Source organism: Trachurus japonicus, chromosome 22, assembly GCF_045865225.1.
Source record: "Trachurus japonicus isolate A0001 chromosome 22, Traja_1.0".
NCBI classification, from domain to species: domain Eukaryota; kingdom Metazoa; phylum Chordata; class Actinopteri; order Carangiformes; family Carangidae; genus Trachurus; species Trachurus japonicus.
The window spans coordinates 10,830,585-10,848,601 of NC_140928.1; the positions used below are offsets into that span (position 1 = coordinate 10,830,585).

The 18,017-nt window shown below is 42.2% G+C and overlaps 2 protein-coding genes across 2 annotated transcripts; one reads left to right on the top strand and one right to left on the bottom strand.

The window, feature by feature from the left end:
* Nucleotides 1–31: 31 nt before the first annotated feature.
* fbln5 (fibulin 5) lies at nucleotides 32–17,276 on the top strand. The gene is made up of 11 exons (XM_085768008.1): nucleotides 32–692; nucleotides 857–911; nucleotides 1,169–1,217; nucleotides 1,396–1,677; nucleotides 11,542–11,664; nucleotides 12,729–12,845; nucleotides 12,937–13,053; nucleotides 13,661–13,783; nucleotides 14,215–14,341; nucleotides 14,467–14,662; nucleotides 16,515–17,276. The coding sequence occupies exons 1-11, from the start codon at nucleotides 649–651 to the stop codon at nucleotides 16,674–16,676; spliced, it is 1,395 nt and encodes a 464-aa protein (XP_085624134.1). The 5' UTR covers nucleotides 32–648; the 3' UTR covers nucleotides 16,677–17,276.
* LOC146963543 (sperm-associated antigen 4 protein-like) lies at nucleotides 8,743–10,309 on the bottom strand. Its single transcript, XM_085768007.1, has one exon. It carries the CDS (start codon nucleotides 10,241–10,243, stop codon nucleotides 8,783–8,785), a length of 1,461 nt encoding a protein of 486 aa, XP_085624133.1. The 5' UTR covers nucleotides 10,244–10,309; the 3' UTR covers nucleotides 8,743–8,782.
* Nucleotides 17,277–18,017: the final 741 nt, after the last annotated feature.

Sequence of the window (18,017 nt, forward strand, 5' to 3'; positions counted from 1 at the left end):
TTCTTTCTCCAACGCGCCTTTCTTGCAAACCAGATGTGGCTACTACTGCGTGGATACAGCCTGCGTTGGCCGCGCCAGATGTTCAGAGTTATTCAGCTGTATGGGAAGGAGCTGTGAAGAGGAGGAGGAGGAGGAGGAGGGGGAGAAGGGGGGCGGGGAGGAAGAAGAAGAAGAGGGGGGGTTGTTTATATCTCTGGAAAACAGACACTGTCGCTGTGTATATGCTTTATGCCTTCTTGCCCCCCAACAGCCCGGCAGCCACCGCCTGCTGGAGTGTGTGCGCCGCTGCCGATCTGCGCGCTCTGACCGGAGGGGGCTGGCTCTCCCTGATTGAATCCAGCTGTTGTGGAAGTGCTCGGAGGGGGCCCGTCAATTTGCATTGCTAAATAATCTGTAGAGCCGACAGAGTGGGGCAGAAACGGCACAGTCCATTTTGGAAAAGGCATTCCTGCAACACTTGGTCAATGTACCGAAGCTCCAGCTCGACCAGACAGCGGTTAATGAAAACCTGGTGTCGGCTTTCGCGTAAAGGCGCATAGTTGGGGGGCATTGAGAGCCCTGCTGGGTAGTGACGACGGGGATTTGGGGAGAATTTACGGGTCGTCTAAGTCTTCCCTTTGAGAAAGAGCGCAGTAGAAACTATAAACCATGCTTTTTGAAATACGTGGCTTCAGGTTTTCATCTTCTCCAAGGTCAGTAATCTTTCTCTTTCCTTAATCCTCGTTTATCTTTGAGGTGCAGATTTAGTTGAGCCGCTTTGTCTTAGTTATGTGTTTGAATGAATTTGCACAGATTCCCTGTTTGTTTTTTTCAGAGGTTTTTTTTTTTTTCTAACTTGAAATTCTTTCTTTTGCAGGATGTTGGCAGCTTTGCTATTTAGTCTGCTTTGTATCCAGCCCGGACATGGACAGGTAACACAACACCTTCCCTCTCTTCAGGTTTCATTCATACAGACGGAAGGTCACGGTCATGGTCTGCAAATGCTTTGCCATCTGATTTTGATGTAGGCTGCAGCTCTAATTAGATTAAATAGTGATTAAATAGCCAGTAAATCCAACTCTACAGAGTGAAGGACGTGCTTTGCAGAAATGTAACCCTGTTGCATGAATAGTTTATAGCTCCAGACAACATGCAACAGTCAGACCATCTCTCTATCATCTCTCCACAGACCTGCACTGAGGGGTTTGCATATGACCGCAGGGCTCGACAGTGTATAGGTGAGTGATGAGACTTTTACTGTCTCATAATGTGAAAATCTTATCAGGAAAAGGGAAAAGTGAAGTGTGAAGCAGATCAAGTTTCCAAACCAACAGTGTGTGAAGTCCATGAATCACAAGGCCACAGATGTTCTGGATGCAAGGAATTTCCTTATCAGTGCACGGCTCTGTCTTCCAGATGTGGATGAGTGCCGGACCCTGCCAGATGCATGCCGGGGAGAAATGCGCTGTGTGAACCAGAATGGAGGCTACCTATGCATCCCGAGGGCCTTGTACAACCAGCCCTTCAGACCGGAGCCCCCGCTGCTGCCCGAGCCGGCCTACCCGGACTCATCGGTGGGGTTTTCAGAGCCCTTCCTCCCTGGTGGAGGAAGGGCTGTGGAGCCCAGCTACCCCAGAGTGAGGAGCACCGCGCAGTGCCTCCTGGGATATACTGCTGCAGAGGATGGCACCTGTAATGGTGAGTCATGTCAATGTGTGAGCGCATGGTTTCAGTGGAGGAGCCTGAACGCTGGTGCTTTAAAAGTATCAGTGCAACAATGGAAAAAGTAAAAGTTAAACAGTATCATCAACAACATGCAACCAAATTTCTGCAGAGAAACACACCATGATATACAGGAAAGGCAGATTTATTTTTTATAGCTCTTTATCATACAATGCTTAACATAATTAAACATAGCCCTACAAACAAAAGTGAAAGTGCAATAAGAATAGCAGATTATGAACTCGATAATATCAGTGAACGCAGTGGGACAGGAACTACTTAGTGTTCGGGTGCCTTCCAAAGGGTCACCTGATCCTGACATGATTAATGTGGTAGGAAAGAGGAAAAAACAAAGTTCTGATAGGAGAATAGTTGTGTCTTTGTCTTCTCCTTAATAAGGTCATTTTACTGCTCTGGGCTGCAGAGGTTTCAAAATGAAACCATCTGAGAAAGTTTAGAGAAGATCTGTCTCCTCTTAACCCATGGGCACATGTCTCATGACAAGGAGACCCAACAAGACACTTTGAGGGGGCTACAAACCAGAACCGAGCCGGGAACAGCTGGGTTCATTTTTAACAATGCTTTGTGTTTCACAGTCTCGTAATATTGTTTAAATGTAAAGTAACTATAGCCGCAAGATAAATCTGAAGGATGTTTTCACTTTTGTGGCTTAGAAATATAAAGATGCATGAAACTGAAATGCTCAAATAGTGCACAAGTAACCTGAGTGAATGCACATATTTACTTCTGATGTAACAACTGTCAGTTTCAGGACAGTTCATGCAACTCCATATAAAATGTCAAACATTTAAACTCATGCACAAGCGCTAGTTTATGTCCTGTTGAGCTGAACATTTACGAAATTTAAGAAGTCAAGTGTGTTAGTCTCGTACATCAAAACCTTTTTCCTAAAAGTCCTGATCATTGTTTCCAGTTGTTTGCTTATACCTTGTGTGGTTGTTGACACTGGGTCAGTGTGTACTCCCATTCATCAGAGCCAGTGAACGCAGCCAACGAGCCTGAGGTCAGTTTGATAAATCTGCAGGCACAGTGGCTGCAGAGTGGGACTGTGACCCCCTCCTCAAAATGAAGCTGTGTCTACTTAATAACTTTTTCGTCTCACTGTGTTTTATTTTACGTTACGGGGCCTGAGGGTGTAAAAAAAATAGAAATAAATATATATATATATCCAGGAGCCCACAGATGCACTAACAGCTCCGTCAGGCTGTGCATAGACATAATAGTGTCTGAGGAAAATGCTAACATGCTAATGTTTAGAGGATGTGATATCCACCATGCTCAGTGCTCATCATCTTCACTCGTCATGTTTGGTTCCTTTTCACTAAACACAGATGTGGATGTTATTCACTTACCAGTTTCTGTTGTGAGAAAACACATTTCTAGTCTTGACCTTTGACCTGGCGGTGGCTTCAGATGAAAAATCAGAGGATCAAAGTTATTACAGTTCATCCTGAAGCATGAAGCATAAATGTGTGTGAATTACACAGCAATCCATCTGATAGTTGTCCAAAAATTGCAAGCTTATGGTTGCACTGAAAGAAAAGTCAGGGGAGCACCAAATTTAGAGGAAAAAACTATGTAAATAGAAAAAATATCAACTTTCAAGTTTTTCTTTTAGTAATAGAATAGTGCTTTTTATGATTGTGTTGTGCAAAAATAAAACACACTTTATCTTATTAATAAAAATAAATAATAAAAAAACAGGCAGAGATAAAGACAAAATGAATGAAAATAAATTGCAATGTATCACTATGTTATTGTATCACAGACAGGATGTTGCAAAATGTTTGCAATAACATCATATGATTTAAGTGTCATGATAATATCGTATCATACTCTCGGTCCTCTGGTGATTCCCACCCCTACTTGCCTGTGCAAATTTTCATTGTAATCCATCCAATATTTGTTCATCTTTCTGTTTGGAGTAAAAATGGAAGATCATCAGAGCAATTCAGCCATCCCTACGGTCTTGCTGCAACTCTGCCTGAAAAACAATATCTTTTTTCCTTCTGTTTATCATCTCAAATACCTGTTCTTGTTCCCTATTTCTTGTATGAGATCTTAAGGTGAAGGGTGTTTGTCCTCTGCTGCAGCTGTTTCCTGAGTCTCTGTGGTGACTCTGCTCTAAACATGTGAATCTTATGAGAAAGAAACAGCTCTGACATCTGCCACCTCCTGCTGTTTATCAGATGTAACAGTGCAGCTAGTTGGACGAGGTGCCATGAGGGAAAAAAAGGCGATTAAGGCCAACATTTCATTGTGAGTGATTAAAGATTGTGGTTGAACTCTGAGGGGAATGCACCAAATTCGTCAGCTCACAGGGACAGATGTGTTTTTTTTTTTTTGATGCTCGATGCAGCGGCCTGTCTGCCGTCACCCCGCTGGAGCACAGGGACCTTTGACTCCTCACACTGAGGAAACACGGGCTCTCTGATTGATTCTGTTGCGTTTCATAGCCACAAGAGACCCCAGCTGTCAGATAAACACTCAAGTGTCTGATGTTCCCTCCCAGCTGTCTTAAATACATCTTAACATAATTGCCCCATTGAGTCCAGCGGAGACGAGCTGCTGAAAATTGCCTCTTTAGAGTCCATTTGGAGTGTCATTTTGGATAAATCAGGCGTTACCATGTAATGATTGGAAAATGTACACATGCAGTACAGTTTTCCTGCCTCGACAGAGAGCTTTAGAGTTTAGGTCATGCACAAATACGGACTGTTTCTCTTCGTAGGGGAGACGGCCTGTCAGGGAATCGCTCACAACCTTGTTTGGGTAAACTAGACCATCAGAACGCCAAAGATGAGGTCATTTGTTGCCAAATCTGTGCCCGAGCTGGGCCTGGAGAACAGGCATGCCTCTGTGGGGGCCAATCGTAATGAGTCCTTACACCCCTAAAGGCTGCTCTGTGTGTGTGTGTGTGTGGTGATGTAATGGGCTGTTGATTGATGCCGCTATGGGGCAGAAACTCCACAGACTGTGACTTCCCTTCTGAACCTGTAACAAACATGGCTTTGTTTCTAAGTTAATGGCTATAAACTCCATCAGTGTCACTAATGGCACCAGTCTGGGAGAACAATTGCAGAAATTAGCCCCTGGGTCTAAATGCATCTGTAACTTTGTTTTTACAAGGCCAAATAGCATTGCAGTTGCATTTGCTAATCATTTTTTATGGTGTGTCAATGTATTATCCCACTCTTCTATAATCTATCCTTGCACTATTTCACTTAAATAACAAAAAGTCAGATTGTTTTTTTTTTTTAAATCTTCCCTCTGTGATTTCTAATCATGCAGATTAAACTTTAGCCTCCATTAACGAGATGTTTCTTAGCCCGACGACTGCAGGATTTTTTTCCCCATTCAGCCGCAAGAGAATTACTGAGGTTGGCCACTGATGTTGGTGATAAGATATGTCCAGCAGTCACTGTTAGAGTAGTGTACATGCCAAAGTTGTTGAATCAGAGAAATGACACTGTTTCTGGAAAGAAATGTGGCTCTCAAGGTTTTTGTTTTTTTTCTAGCCAAGTGCACATGTTGTGGTTCATCACTCAGACCACCACTTTGCTCCACAATGGAATATCTGCATAGCCATGAAATGTGGTGCACATGTTCATTGCCGCCCTCAAGATGAATTGCACTAACTTATTCTTAAAAACGTTTCATCCAGTGGCATTACCTGGGTAAAAGTTCAGTTTGTCCACTATTTTTTTGTGCCAAAATACCTGTCAGTTTCCATCAGCCTTGATTTATCAATACAGCATGGCAGAATTGTCACTGAGAGCATGTTAGCATGCTAGTGTTAGCATTAATGTTAAGTCTAGCTCTGCAGAGCCACAAGTAAGGCAACAGACTGAACTTGCATTTGAATATGTTTTTGTAATTTAGGTCAACTGACCCTTTTAGCAGCAGATCAATTTCTCAGCCTCTGGAGTTCAGATACACTATCTAGTCCTGTGCTTTTCATTTCCCACACGACTAATATTAATTTCCGCTCATGGCTACAGTTTGGGGGTATTTTCATGTTTTTGCTTGAGTGACGAATTACACACTCCTCAGTGGCTCAGGAGAACATTTTCGACCTTGCGGACTCCTAAAACACATCAGATAAACTCAAAAATTCACAATAGTCTGAGAACAAGATAGTTTGTAACATTTTTCCATGTTGTTTGAGAGGAGATGATGAATTTGACTGACATGTTAATCTCTCTGTAAACAAGAGGAGGTGGCCTTGTCTGATTTACTGTAAAACCAGTGTGGGAACAAATTTGGCATCATAATCATTCAGCTGTTAAGTTGTCTGACTCGTACTGTGACTGATTTGCAGACATTTAAAACAAAACCCCTTGGTCACATCCTCTGTAAAACTGATCAGGATTGTCAGTGTCGACCCCTTACGCCTGTGAGCTGCTCATGAAACAGTCTATATAAGGAGCTGAACTGAAACAGTTTGTGTGTGTATGTTGGAAATCTGCAGCCAGGCTACACATGGGGTGCAGATGAGGGCCACTCAGAAAGGTTTTGACTTGTAACGGCAAGCAGGTGCCGGGGTTGTGTAGCTGTTGGCCGGTGGCCGAATGCTCTGGGCCTCCTCCACCCCCCAGAAGAACCAGTGGTCCAAGTTGGCACAAAGGGCAATGGTCCCACCGACAGACGTTATCGCTTATCATAGCTGCCTGTTCAAACAAAAAGCCCGGCCCCCACCCACTTCCCCCTACCGGTTTTCAGGAGATTGGTGACTTCATGGTCCGAGAACCATAAACAGAGGCTGGAATTTTTTGATATGTCATATCCTGATAAGGAAATGTGGCTATTATGATGAAGTGTGCGAGCTGCTCCTGGGGCGTTAGAGGAATTCAGATTGTAATCGGAGAAATCTCTAATCCTGTGCAAAAACAATTGTAAGCTGATAATGTATTGATATGCACTGTGTTGTGCTAAGAGTTTTTTCAAACTCAGGGTGGTGAAAACCTGAGAGCTGCAGAAACAAACTTTTGACTAGACTTCTGTTGGTGCACTGCCCAAGTCAACAGGAAAAAATCAAGTGCAGTTGATGTGCATTCAAGCTCAAATCAAGGTTTTAATTAATTGTGTGTGTGTGTGTGTGTGTGTGTGTGTGTGTGTGTGTGTGTGTGTGTGTGTGTGTGTGTGTGTGTGTGTGTGGGTGTGTAGGTGTGTAGGTGTGTGTCTGTGTGTCTGTGTTCAATAAAAATGCTCTAATTTCTCTTTCCTCTACAATTCTGAGTAAAATCCATTCTTCCAAATTGGTGAAAAACAGGTAGCAAGTCCTGCTGTCTCCTACAAAGTACATTGAATAAAAGTTGTGTAGATGTATTGTACATTTCTGAAATCGTACTAAATTGAAGTAATAGCAATAATAATGGCTTGGAATTATAAAGAGCTTTTCTGGGCACTCAAAGTGCTTTACAGAAACCATTATTCATTCATACCACATTCACCCTAGTGGTGGTAGGCTACGACTGTAGCCACAGCTGCCTTGGGGCAGAAGGTGTGCCAAAACCACCACCAAACATTCATACACATTCATACAGATTCACATGAGGTAAGGTGGGTAAGGTGACTTGTCCAAGTTCACTGCACCAGCGACTGGGATGGAGGGGGATTCAAACAACCAACCCTCTGGTTATTTGACGACCGGCCCCCTCTAACTCCTGAGCCACTGTCAAAGTCAAGACTTTCACATTAAAGAAACAATAGACTTTTTTATGCAACAGAAACATGGTATCTGTAATGTTTATGTTATGTTACATTTAGTTCATAGGGGGGCACTGTTGATTTGATATTGTTGGTGAAGCCTGCAGCAGAAGAAAAGGGTTTCCTCTGGGAAATTTTGATAGGGCCACGGGAGCTACTGCCAGGCATACCATCTTTGTCAACATGGGAATCAAACCCACAACCTTAAGGTCAAGACAGACAGTCAGTCACCTGTGTGTGTGTGTGTGTAAGGGAGTGCGCACGCATATGTGTGTGTGTGTGTGTGCGTGTGCATACCTTCGTGTGGCGAGGAGTGCGTGCAAATTTGAGGTGGAAGAAGGCGGTCCTGGTGATGTGATTGATGTGGTGGTCAAACCTTAGCTGACTGTCAAAGATGATTCCAAGGGTGCGGGTGTGTGATGAGGGAGACAGAGTGCAGTTATCGAAGGTGAGGCAGAAGTTGGCATTGCAGTGAAACTTGAGACCATGTTGACAGATGATCTTGCCTAGGTGGAGCATGTAGAGGATGGAGGTGAACTGATCAAGTTGTCTTTTCCGGGTCTTCATTTAGCTGAGTGTGGGGGTGAAGCAGGGGGCAGAGTGAGTGAAAGAAAGAGACAGTTTTTTTATTTTTATCTATGGTGATTCCCACCAAGTGAGTGCATGTGTGCTGTTAGCCACACCCCCACAGCTGTAACACTAGAAAGCCTGGGATGTCCTCTTTACAGTGCAGTGGGAATAATGGGATAATGGGATGAATAATGTTTGACTTGGCGGTATCAGAGATAACAAGGGTGTGTTTAGGATTTTTTTTTTTTTTTAAATAAAAGAAGTGGGCAAACCGGAGCACCCGGAGAAAACCCAATTTTGAAAGCATTCCTCTAGAAGGAAAACAGTTCTCTAGGTTTAAGGATGTTTTGCGTGTACCCATGAAAATCATTGGTGCAAACAGAACATCACAAGAGAACCTAATACTGGTCTCCTTCAAAATGAATGCTTTAGGGGGTGGGTGGAAAGTGTTGGTGGTGTGGCCTGGTGAAAACTTTTGAGAAAATCTGGTGTGTGGATAAGTTGAGAATGTCTTTAAGAGTGACCTTTACGATTTTTTTCATCTTGTTGTCTTTTGTCCTTTTTTTCAAATAAAAGAAGTGGGTGAACCGGAGCACCCGGAGAAAACCCAACGAAAGCATTGTCCGTTGTTGTCCTTTTTGTTTCGTTTTGGATACAGGCCAGGACCCCCTTGCAAAAGAGATTCTGAATCTCAATGGGAGTGTTCCTGGTTAAATAAAGGTTAAATAAAAAAAGAAGTTAACAACAAACATCACACACATACTTTCTCGCTCATCGCCTCTCATGGGTTAGCGTCATTTCCATGTACACGGAGGCGGTAAAGACACGTGTATTCTGCATTTCCCCAGTTACTGAGGACACGCAGCTCCACAGCTTTGTAAATCTCATCACTGGAATTAGGAAGCTTAAACGTTTGTGACGGCTCGCCGTGCTTATCGTAGGTGAATGTCCCCAGCAGCGTTCCTTCTTCTGAGTCGTTTTTCATTCCATAGATTTCAAAGTCTTTGGGTGCTGATTCTATGCTGCTAGCTGGGGAGTTGTAGAGCGGCAGGTGGTCTAGCGTCACATGAGTTACCGTTATGGGGTGAGACAGAGAGATTGCGAGGGCTCCCTGGCCACCATGAAATGGCCAACATTTACCTGCCAACACTGGGTTATCCTGGACAACGGTTTGTGGGCTTGCAGTTAGATACCACAGGGGGAAACCGAACAGGGTCGCATGCGATGGGCGAAAACGATAAGTCACCGAACACCTGGTGGTTGTCACAATGGCACCTTGAGTCACCAGGGCGAATGCAACCATTTTGTCAGCAAGGGGATGTCCAAAGTCTGTGACGCATGGGGCTGGAAAGGACTTCTGTTGGATGGCTGACAGCTCCCGGAACAGCATAGGAAGACTGGCCTCCAAAGCTTGGACCCTGGCGTCGAGGCTGGCAACAGCTGGGTGCACAGGTTCAATCTTGGATTCTTCCTGTGTCAGGGTCTCTATAACGCTCATTCTAGAGATGAAAGAGTTCAACGAGGAGAGGAAGGACCAAGCAAGTAGAACTAGGATGACCATTGGGAGAGACACAACAAAAGCCTTCTTGATGCGACTGCTCCTCCTCAACCCAACATCATTAGCTAAAGCTGTCTTTACTTCTGAATTTGTTGTCGTGGACATTAAGTTCCTCGTCCTAAAGAAGGAATGGTTGATTTTGCTTCCATATCTGGCACTGGGAGCCTCCTTGTCACTGCTCATTATACTGTTTCTGTTGGTGGAAGCTGTGGACTTACTGTCTGTATCCTCAGAGGACAAGTACCCTGAGCTACCCCCTTCGCTTTGACTCAGCTCCTGGTTGGGCCTCCTCAGGTGTAATGCTGGCCGGCTGGACCTGTAGAGTCCAGAGAATGAGCTTGGTAAACTGCTGAATCTCGGCCTCTGACTCCAGCTTGATGATGGGGTCAGGGCTGGCTGAGGGATAACTGTGGAGGAAAAGAAAGGTACTGTCCGCTTGATGGGCTCAGACTGTGTCCTTAAGGGCTGTCTCAGACAACCAAACTGGCTTTCAGTGGAGGATGTTTCCATGCTGGATGAACTAGCATTGTTGTTGGCTCTGCGGGAAGTCTGGGAAGTCTTGCGGGTCCCTGCCTTTTTTTTGAAAACCCTAACAGAGTTCTCTTGGGAGGATAAGTTGGGGTCAGACTCATCGTCTGCATTGTTGTATCCACCGGACGCAAGACGCAAACTCCTACGAGGCATGACTCGCTGTGTTGTTAGGTCTTTTGCCGATGAACAAAGAATACCACAGCAACAACTGGCTAGTTAAACAAAGGAAAAGGATAATTTCCTCTTCGGCCTGCACAAGCACGGACAAATCGAGCTGTTTGAAAAAGTCAGAAAACAACTTAATTACGGAATAATTCTCATAAATCAAGTGTGTAGCCTGATGGCACAACTGCATTCATTGAGGTTCTGAGACAGACTGATATAACTGGTTTATATCCTTTGAAATGTGCTATGACATCATAATATGAATGATGTCACAAATATCAAAGCCAGTTTGCTTTTGACACGTGTCACATGAAGTTCCTGACATCAGAGTTATGACATCATAATATTGGAATGTTGTCACATGGCATTGATCAGAGTTAATGACATTATATGACACTTATATGACATCATATGGGAATGAGATCAATAGTTTAACACTATTCTAACAAGTTAAAGAGAATAGGGAAAACTTCAAAATTTCCACCACAATGTAAACGTCTTTACCGGTATGCCCTCAACTGCTGCAGCAGAGTTAATATCAATGAATTAGTAGTAACGGGGGTCAGCCAAAATGTAAAGTGGCTTGATGCACATGCACAACCATAAGGTTTTATAGGTGCAGGAGAACAATAAGCTACAAAATCATCTGAAGTCAAAACCACGTCAAGTCCATGCAGAATTATAGAAGAACTAGATATAAGAGAGCAATGTTGAGGTGCTTCTTTCATCTTGTTGGTAAAAACAAACCAAGAACTGAGGTACAGTACACACTGTGGAAATCAATCACCTCATCCTTATAGAAATATGAGACTTGCTGGAGGAAATATTCTTGTACTCACTGTGTTGTCCACAGTCACTGTGGAATTTAACCAGAAAATATGTGTGCAATGTAATTTAGTCAAATTGAAACACATTCAAGTAGTGAAAAATTGATTTGTGACTTTTGGATTCCACTGATGTTTGGTCTTTTCACTTACTGAATATTGTTAATTTATGTTAATATTAACATAAATCAACAATAAGGTATTAGTCCTAATGTGATTGCAAATTTTGCATTGATCTCAGTGAGTCCTCACGTTGTCCTGTGTTTGGTGTGGCTGCTCCAATAGTACGCAATTTCACTTTTGGATTAATTATATCTCATTTAAAGCCTTAGTAGTCTGAGAGTGTACCAGGTTCGGTGCCATTTCACCAAACCTGAGCCCTCCTGTTCAGTAAATCTCCTTTCAGAAAAGAAAGAAAATTATTAAAATATTAACATAATTATCCCCTCTTCTCTGTTGCAGACATCGATGAATGTGAGACAAGCTCTCATCAGTGTAACCCCACCCAGGTCTGCATCAATACATTGGGAGGATACACCTGTTCCTGCACTGAGGGCTACTGGCTCCTTGGTGGACAGTGTCAGGGTGAGTGAACTGGAAGAAGATGATGCTCTGCTGTTATATCAGTTACTTCAGAAGCTACTACCAAATGTGGTGTTCAAGGAAGCTGCGACGTTGGGGATTTTGTTGTAAAATACGGCATTGTAGGCTTCTCACAAGATTTCTTGTCTGGCTGATTTATCTGGAAGGAAGGCAAGGCAAGGCATCATAGCACATTTCATACCAAGGCAACTCAATGTGCTTTACATAAAGACAAAACATTTAAAAAGAACAGCGTAAAACAGAATTGTAAACATTAAACATAGAGTTACAAGCAGGAGCAAAGAAGAATAAAAAAAGTAGAATAAAAGAAAATAGATAAAGTTTAAAGTTCTTAAAAAGAGCTCAGCTATAAGCACATGAAAAGAGAAATGTTTTTAAAAGTGTTTACAGTTGGGGTTGATTTCAGTTCTGCTAGTAGTTTGTTCCAGTTGTGTGCAGCGTAACAGGTAAACAGTGAGTTTCCTGCAAGAAAGAGTTGTCTTACGCCCCCTGCTGGCAATAATGTAAATGATAAATTACATGGAGTAATTTATCCATTGAGATGTTTTCTCTCTATCAGTATTAGCAAATTATTATTATTATTAATAGTAATAATAATAATAAAGAAATAAATAATAGCTGCCATCAAGCTACAGAATGGATCTGGCAGTAAAGTAGTTACATGATTTGTAGTTAATGGCCGAAATCATGTAAAACCACTAAAATGGCCCATTACACTTTAGTTTAATTACTGTAAACAAATGAGCCCATGCCTAAATTTGTGATATCAGTGCAAGTACTTACATGAGCTATAACCGTAATTCATGTAAACACTGTTGCATTATAGAGCAAAGTCAACACCCGTTCTTTTGCTCGTTGACAAAATGCCCCTGTGCCCGCTGGCAGCTGCAGCTGTTCTACTAGAACAACACCCTCTTCAGGTTTTGAGCAGTAAGGCAGATCAGCAAAGGTTAAATCAAATCAATCAGTTCTCAAAATGATAATAACAGTAAACATGAGTATATGTTTTGATAAACCATCTGTTTTTTTCTTTTCTTTTCAACCAGATATTGATGAATGTCGCTATGGTTACTGCCAACAGCTGTGTGCCAATGTCCCTGGTTCTTATTCCTGCTCCTGTAACCCCGGCTTCATCCTCAACCCTGACAGCAGGACTTGTCAAGGTACATACACAACACACACACACCCACACCCACACACACACACAAACACAAACATATGGTGTCGTTATTAACACTATTTCTCCTCCCTCAGACGTGGACGAGTGTGAAGATGACCCGTGCAGTCACGGCTGCTTCAACACCTACGGCTCCTTCATGTGCAACTGTGACGAGGGGTTTGAGTTGGCGGCTGACGGCACCACGTGCATTGGTGAGCAGAGCTGACGTCCACTAATGCATCTTAAGAGAGCAGCTTCAACATATCAAGTATAAAAACTGATAGACTAAAAATTCATATTTTCTCCAAGAGTGTCCCAACAGCAGCAGCCATGATGGGTTCAAATCCAACTTGTGGCCCTTTGCTGCATGTTATCCCCTCCCCCTTCCCCTTTTTATGTATGTATGTATGTGTGTATGTATGTACTGTATGTATGTATGTATGTATGTATGTATGTATGTATGTATGTATGTATGTATGTACTATGTATCTGTATGTATGTATCTGTCTGTCTGTCTGATTGCATTATTGCATTATTTTACAGTAAAAAGCAAAAATGCACCAAAAATATCTTTAAAAATTAATTCAAGTGTTTAAATGTATGAGATAGTTCAGGATAAAGTTAGGGTTTCCTTTGACATTACAGTAAATAACATGTAGTAACACAGTAACACTGTCTATCTATTCATTCATAAAAGACAGCACTGTGGACCTTTCGGAGGGAACCACCAGAGCACCCAGACAACACTGTTGCTGCTGTCGGGTGACCCTCTGTCACTCTCTTTGATGAGTATTAATCCAGCTCTTTTGCTCCCTGTAGACTTGGATGAGTGCAGCTTCTCTGAGTTTCTGTGTCAGCACAGATGTGTGAACACACCTGGCTCTTTCTCCTGCATCTGCCCACCGGGATATTATGTGTATGAGGATGGCAGGAACTGTGAAGGTAACACTAATGACACAGTCACTGCTGCCTGCAGTTTATATTTAATGTTAATGTCACAGCTGCAGTGTCGCAGAAGATGGATGGAAACACTAAGATAAACAAAAAGCTGCTGCTGTATATTATTATTATTATTATTATTATTTATTAGAAACATGATTTAATCTTGTTTTACTTTCCCAGGAATATTTTCCTTCTGTCACCTAAATTGTTTTACCTACAAACTGCTTTACAGATATTTCAGAAATTAATCTGCTAATATTGACAACACATGCTGCCTTATTTGTTGATATTATGTTCTTTCTCTGTTTTTGTGCCATTTTCAGGCACCACTTTTCTTACTACCTGTGTTCATATGTTGTCAATGAAATGTTGTTTCTCTGATGATGATGATGTTTTAACTGACTCTGACTGTTGTGTGTTTGATTTTGAAGATTTCAATGAATGTGACACTGGTAACAACACCTGTACAACAGAACAAGTATGTTTCAATTTCCAGGGAGGCTACACATGCCTGGATCCTTTACAGTGTCACGCTCCTTACATCGAAGTTAGTGACAAGTGAGTTTTTCCACTCGTGTGTTTTCCTCAGTCCTGTGAATGAATGCATCTTCGCCGTCGCCCCCCCCCTGTCACAGAGTCATTTTGAACCTGTTAACTTACCCGCTGTGTCTCCTCCCGTGCAGTCAGTGCATGTGTTCAGCTGAGAACCCTGCCTGCAGGGACAAGCCCTTCACCATTCTGTACCGACACATGGACTTGTCGTCGGGGCGCAGTGTGCCTGCAGACATCTTCCAGATGCAGGCCACCACGCGCTACCCGGGTGCCTTCTACATCTTCCAGATAAAGTCGGGCAACGACGGACGGGAGTTTTACATGAGGGTGAGTAGATTCATTAGATGTGTTAACACTCCACCCAACCTGCAGGTGTGAAGCTCAAGTTACACAATCATCATTACAGGCAGGCATCAACACCTCGAGGGACTGAAATGAATCACTCCTGTGGGTGACACCCTATTATACCATTTATAAGCAATATGCAGAGATTTAATAAATGGTTTAGGGATAGAGATTAAATACAGTATAATGTACTGTCTTTGTAAGATGATAGAAGTGTTCACTAATGCTTTTTCAACAACTGTAACTCATGTGGAAACCTGTGTGAGGCTGCTGTGATACTGCAAACTGTCATTATATACCTTATATATGAGAGTTATAATGACTGACAAGTAGTCAACATTAATATACCTCATTACCCCTATATCTACTTAAAACTGCGTCATTGTCTGTTGCAAACTATTTAATAAGTGATAATAAATGTGGATGTTAAAGGGAAGTGTTACTAAAAACAGTTTCTCTTGAGTAAATGGAGCATGAGTTTCCACAGGTTGAGAGACAAAGAAAACATCGGCACCAACAGGAAGTCAAACTTTTAACTTTTAACTTTTAATTTTGCTTATTATTGATAAGACATCGTGTTACAGTAATATATCAGTTTCAGGTTGAGCAAGACCAGAGAAAAGTTTATTCAATTCTATCAAATTTAATCCAACTTGTGAAGTAAAAAAGACACAGATAATGTTGTTGTTGGATTGTGTATTTCATGAGTTTGATGAGGGAAACCAAGATCATTAGCCTCCGTAGCGTAGCTCTGAGCAGTTCGCGGCTCTGCTCCGCCGTTTTAAAAATAGCTTGCACCGACAAATAAAGTTAACAAAGCTACTGCTAAAACTATAGGGATTAAGGCAATGGGCCAATTTGCCAAAATGTTGAAATATCCCTTTAACCTCCAGTCTGATGAACAGTGTTTTGTCACCCTCTGTGTGAAACCTGTGTCAACCCAGAAGTGAGGTCACACCGACACACCCTGGATCTTCAGGGGCTGTTGACCGAGTGTTTTACACTGGCAAGGCTTTCCCATTAACCTGTCACCACTGGGTCTGAATCCAAACACAACCTGGGATAGGTTTATGTATTTAGAGACACATTTTCGATTCCGAGAAGAATCAATACTCATCTTTGTGGATACATATATCTAAATATTTAACCTCTGTGCGTCCATGTGCATCTCATGTTTGCCCTCTACCGAGTGGTTTAGTATATAAGTGCGTGTAGTGTATAAAGGTCAAATAAAATAAAATAGAGTAAATATTTGATCGTAACTCAAATTTTGAGCTACATTTCTTGTAAATTCATAAAACATACATGTATTTTTATTTCACACAAGGCAAGTTACAGTAGAAAAAGCAAAAAGTTGTGATGACTAAATTACTGGGGCACTTGTAAACATAGTTATGTTTTCAAGTCAAAATGCCTAGAACTCAGCAACTGTAAAAGGGGGGAGTAGGATGTTCAACATGAAGCACCTGGACTTTGAGTGCAGCTTGCAGCCAGTAGATGGAGCAATAAGTATGTGAGGACACAGTGTGTGTGTGAGAGAGGTTGATTTTGTAGTTTCAATGTATTAAATACAGAGACAGTGGAATATAAAGTTATAATGAAAAGAAAACATTAAGTGAGCTCTCCTGTGTTATCCTGCAATCTCTAATCCGACCCCATGCGCTTTGAAACACACATCAGCTTTTACTGACTTTGTGCCTGTGCATGTTTACGAGCTGAAAGCGATACAACACGGCAGAATGGGCAGCTGTCACATCTCATCGTTTTCCTGTTGATTGTCTCCTCACCTTCCTCCTCCTTATATGTCTTTCCTCTTCTTTTTTCTTTCATACAGCAAACCAGTAATGTTAGCGCCACTCTCGTCCTGTCACGGCCCATCAAGGGGCCCAAGGAGTTGGTGCTGGACTTGGAGATGGTTACCGTCAACAACGTCATCAACTTCAGAGGCAGCTCCATCATACGTCTGACGATATATGTATCGGAGCACCCGTTCTGAGAGTCCCAAATGAACTTCATCGCCCCCAAAGTATCAGGCTGCGTGCGTTCATCTGCAGCTGATGTAATGCTTTGTTGTTCGAGACAGCTCATCACTTCTTTTTTTTTTAAACGTTATGTCATCCTCAATAAAGACACGTCCGATAAAGACTCAGCCACGTTGTGCTGATGGGAAATCCTCCATCTGCTTGAATCCCCACCCTGGTTTAATGGACACTGAGCTTTTATGGCTGCGAAATGTGCTTTCGACACAGAGGGATATTTATGGTGTACAATTTCTGACATCCTCTATTTAGAAAATGACCTGAAAATGATGGAAATTACCGTGTCATTGAAACTCAGTGTATCCTCAGTACAGTTTCCCCACTTGTCTGTGAATCTCCATCCCCTCAGATAAGCTGTGAATGAGCTTGAATCCAAGAGCCGCCATTGAATCACAAGTGGAGCAAAGTCTTTTTGTATTTGTCATTATGAGACAGGAGGTTATCAGAGCAGTCTATGTGTAATTGTGCATTTGGAGTCGTAATATTTGAAACGATGTAACAATCAGTCATTAACTGAATTATTGATCACAGTTTGTTTTAAGACCAATAAATGTCTTCACACCACACGACTGTCCCGGGCATGAACCGTCTCCTGAACTCTACTAAAGCAACAAAACCTCTGATTTTCATAATATACTGTCAGACTTAAAGAAACTTGTTGGATTAAAATTAAATCAAATACCTTTTGTGGACACCAAACCCAAATTCTGGGGGGTTTGGTGGATTTCATAATTCTCCAACAAGTCCTCCAACCTAAACAACCATATAGTACCTCACCTTTAACAACCACATGGGTCGCCATCTCATTTAAATCATATGACTGTTTCCCGGATGAATGGACCTCGGTTGTCCACATAGTGACTGCACTGGCGTATTGATGGTTGCCATGGTAAATTAAATAATGGTTATAAAAATACGTAGCCTAAAAGTACTCAATTAGTTTTAGGCACTAAAAACCTTTCATTCGGGTTTGGCTCTAGGTAGATTTAGAGTTAAGTCACTAAAAGTACTTCATTGGATTTAGGTAGGCTACTTTAGATACTTCACGAACTTTGGACTCTAAAACTTTGTTCGGGTCAGAGAAAGATCATGATTTTGGTCAACACTCCTGCAGAAACATGTCTCTCTGCTTCTGTGATAATTACTGTGGCCACTAGATGTCGGCTTAAAACATAGACTGTAAAAGGCTTAAAAGAATGTTACTATGAGTCACAACTAGCTGCTGAACAAACGATATGGGCTTGTTTTTTGGAGGACAGTCTGCATATTTGCAGTTTTGCAGTTTGTTTTTTTTGTTG

Bases quoted from the DNA above. Each gene is read 5' to 3' on its own strand.
- fbln5 (XM_085768008.1), top strand. From the start codon at position 649: ATGCTTTTTGAAATACGTGGCTTCAGGTTTTCATCTTCTCCAAG. The intron at 14,342-14,466 runs GTGAGTTTTTCC...CCTCCCGTGCAG, and splicing joins TACATCGAAGTTAGTGACAA to TCAGTGCATGTGTTCAGCTG. The intron at 14,663-16,514 runs GTGAGTAGATTC...TCTTTCATACAG, and splicing joins GACGGGAGTTTTACATGAGG to CAAACCAGTAATGTTAGCGC.
- LOC146963543 (XM_085768007.1), bottom strand. From the start codon at position 10,243: ATGCCTCGTAGGAGTTTGCGTCTTGCGTCCGGTGGATACAACAATGCA.